At 38.7% G+C, this 3,770-nt stretch overlaps 1 protein-coding gene across 1 annotated transcript; it reads left to right on the top strand.

Moving 5' to 3' along the window:
* The first annotated feature begins 1,849 nt into the window (after nt 1-1,849).
* On the top strand, nt 1,850-2,644 carry LOC120529881 (putative nuclease HARBI1). The gene has a single exon (XM_039754098.1). It carries the CDS (start codon nt 1,850-1,852, stop codon nt 2,642-2,644), a length of 795 nt encoding a protein of 264 aa, XP_039610032.1.
* The last annotated feature ends 1,126 nt before the right edge of the window (nt 2,645-3,770 follow it).

Below are 3,770 nucleotides of genomic sequence, written 5' to 3' on the forward strand. Positions count from 1 at the left end.
TCTTAGGGCTCCACTCCTAAATCGCTTTCCCATTGATTGTGGGAAATCTAAGGGTGGTACCTGGGTCTAAGAGATACCTGAAATCACCAGTCATGAAAAGATGTCTCAGTGTACAGAGGCAGTCATGTCTAAGGACACAAGTTGAGCAAGTATGGACACTGTCTTTGATAACTTGAAGCAGGTTGTGGTTGAAAAGCTTCTCCGCACTAGCAAAATTCTTCCAGAGCTTCCAAGTTGAGTTCACTACTGTTATGAGTGATAAAAAATAAATTACAGCCCAATTGAAAAAGATTTCATTTTAATTTCAAATGTGGGCCAAATTAATTGAAAGGAGTGGAAGAGTGGGAGTGGTGCCTCTGTAAACTAAATTTACAGTACTGAAAGTTAAGAATTCCAAAAATAATGTTGGGAATGTTTAAGAAAATTCTAAATATGGATATGCCAATAATTTCCTAAAAAAGATGTGGTTGGCTTTATTCAAATCCTATCTTAACTTCTTACATGTTATTTTGAGGTTCTACAGGATCTATGTTCAAGGCACCATTAATATAAAATTTTTGTAACTTTGTCACTCATAATAGTTTCTTTCAAGAGGTGCAAAAGTCTCCAAAACTATGCTTTGTAGGTCACTGAATATTTATTTCTTGAATTTAGTTAAACTACTGCCAAAGTCAAGAATGGTATGATTCGGGTGATGAAAAGAGATCATTGGGTGAATCTGTTACAGCTCGTACTGTATCTGGTTTGTTTAAAGATCTCATATACATCCAGACTTTGATGATCCACAACAAGGTCTAGTGGCAATGGACATTTCCATGCTAATGGCATGTTTCTTCTCTAAGAACTGTTCTTCCACTTACCAGACCCATAAACTGCAAAGTTTTTAGCGTTCTATTGGAAGAGAAGCTTTTGCTTTGAAATTAATTATGTTTTACTTTTTCATTGAGTATAAGATTATGGGGTGGGTAGTTAGTTTCTATTTCTTTTAGTTTTTATGTAGTTATGGGTGGCCCTTTATTGCTACGTTTGCCTGATGGGTCTGCTGCCTGTAGTCATGTATTCTTTGAATGGGAGGGTGAGTTCTGTGACTGTGGAGGTTTAGTTTTAATTTGTATTGTCCTGTTCATATGGGTAATAACATGCACTGTGTGAAAGGGTAGTGGGGAGATTTTCAGGGAACTATTAATTAATGAGTTAGTTGGGAATGAGGATTGATGAGGAGTCCTGTAAGCTACTTTGGTTGTGTGTGTTTCCAGGGAGGAGCTGCAAGAATGTCCTGGTGTTTCCTTCCATTTTAGTTTTCCTCTTCCTGTTTTATCTTTTAGTTTCTGCTCTTTTCAGTGGTCATGGCTAATCTATCAATCACTTCTTAAAACTTTCTAGGATTCACAGTAACGCCAAGTGAGAAAGTAGCCTTAATGATAGGTGGTGTAGGAGTGTCAACATTGCATTTATGCTCAGGAACATAAGCTTAAAGCATATATATCAAAAGGTATTTACATAATATACAGTATAAACACTAAATATTTATGTAATGCAATATATACAAAATGCATGAAACCGTGTATGTTTATATAAGACACAATGGGCCGGTTTCCCGTACGGGGATTAAGCCTAGTCGTAGACTAAATGTCATTTTAAACCTGGATTTATTGAAGTAGCTTTCTCACACATGGATTACAATAGTCTCAGACTTGCACTAGTCTTGACTTAAACAATTGGATTTCTAGAAGTAGAATTAGACCTAATCCAGATCTAAATTAAGTCTTAAATTAAACCTGGTCAGAAGCAGGTTTAACCTCAGATTAAAAACTGCTTGCCTCAAGGCTCACGTCCACAGTAGCAAAAAATGGATTACCTTGACTATTTCAATGACAGTAAGAGACCACCACCAAGACCAGAAAGAAGGTTGCTAAAAGACAGGAGCAACCCACTAAATGATTTTGATGATTTACATTTTCTTGACCGTTTCCGTATGTCAAAGGAAAATGCAACAGAAATAATTGGTTTGCTGCAGCCCAAGCTTACAGGTGACTTAGTCAGAGGCACCCCTATTTCTCCTGCCTTACAAATATTATTTACCTTAAGGTTTTTGGCATGTGGAACCTACCATCGGGAAACTGGGGATTTGTGTGGTGTAGGTGAATCAACAGTGTGCAAAATAGTACACAAAGTCTGCAGTGCTATATGTGAACTGAAAAAGGATTTCATCAAGTTCCCAAATGCTGCTGAACAGGCCACCTGCAAGGTAGATTTCTATGAATATGGGAACTTCCCTGGAGTCATTGGTTGTATCGATGGCTGCCACATTCCCATCAAGTGTCCCTCTACAGCAGATGCTGAGGAATTCAGAAATCGTAAAAACTGGTTTTCAATAAATGTACAAGGAGTGTGCACTCCCACTATGCAGTTCTCCAATATTGTTGCACGCTGGAAAGGTTCAACTCATGACTCAAGGATTTTCTACAACTCCTCTTTATATACTCAGTTTGAAGCAAGACAACACTCTGGAATTCTACTTGGTGACAGTGGGTATGCGCAGACAAACTTCTTGTTCACCTCTTATCCCCATCCAGTCAGACCAGAGCAACAGCGCTATAACCAAGCTCACATTCTCACCAGAGGGCTAATAGAGCATGTTTGATGTATGGAAGAATCGTTTCCAGTGTCTCCGAAATACACTGCGGTTTGAACCTAGGAGGTGCTGCATTGTTATTATTGCAACAGCAGTGCTTCATAATTTTCTTAAACGGTGCGGCTGCCCAGACCCTGATATTGAAGATGATGATGACCAACATGTCCCCATCCCTGAGCTAGCCAATGACAGAAATGGACTTGCTTACAGAGATGCTTTTGCTTTGCAGCACTTCTCATAAATGTGCCTTGAATGATACATAAATGATTGGCATAGACAGGTAAAAACTTTCAGGAAATGTTTTTTATTTAACTGAGGTTTGGTTCCAAAGACAATTGACACTGCTGCTGCTTCATCTCTCTCTCTTTCATAGACAACTCAAGATGAAGAATTTTCATTTTGACTTCATGTTCTTCTTTTAAATATTTTAATTTACATTCATGGAACTCTATGGCAAGTTTCTCATGAATGGTCATCCTTTTCCCTCTTGACCTGCTGCCTGGATTAGAGACTGCTGGATGCTGACTAATGCTACCGCAGGAGACTGGATGCTGCTGCATGTTGGTGCTGGCTGCTGATGGATTCATTTGAGCCTCTTGACTGTTCCCTGCGCCCCCCAAGTCCTGGGTGAAGATCAGGTCATCTTTGTATGGAAGAAAAAATCTAGTATTACATTTGACTTCAACAATAAAGGTCATTACGTCATTTTTGTTACAAGACATGACTTGCATTTAATTACTGTATGTTGGATGGGATAACACATGTTACTGTAAATGAGACATGTCCTATCAAATGAGTCTTTGAAAGATTCCTCACCTGAACTGTCCAAATGGTCATCATCTGGAATACCTTCCAGGGGTTGCTGACTTTCAATAATCCCAGCCAACAAGTCCCCCAACTCCTCTGTGTCTGGTGGAACTGGAAGTCCCCCACCTGTCTTGAAACACTCTTGACGCGTAGCAGCAGTTGTTTTTTTCAGGTTTATTGTTATGTTTTTCCACAGGACCTTTACAAGATAATATACACTCTGAAGTTGGAGTTCTACATAATATTGTTTTCTTTTTACATTTCATTGATGAAAACATTTATAATTTACTGATTTGTCAGAATGGGGCAGCAATAAATCATACCTGAA

The sequence above is a fragment of the Polypterus senegalus genome, chromosome 5 (assembly GCF_016835505.1).
Source record: "Polypterus senegalus isolate Bchr_013 chromosome 5, ASM1683550v1, whole genome shotgun sequence".
Taxonomy (NCBI): domain Eukaryota; kingdom Metazoa; phylum Chordata; class Cladistia; order Polypteriformes; family Polypteridae; genus Polypterus; species Polypterus senegalus.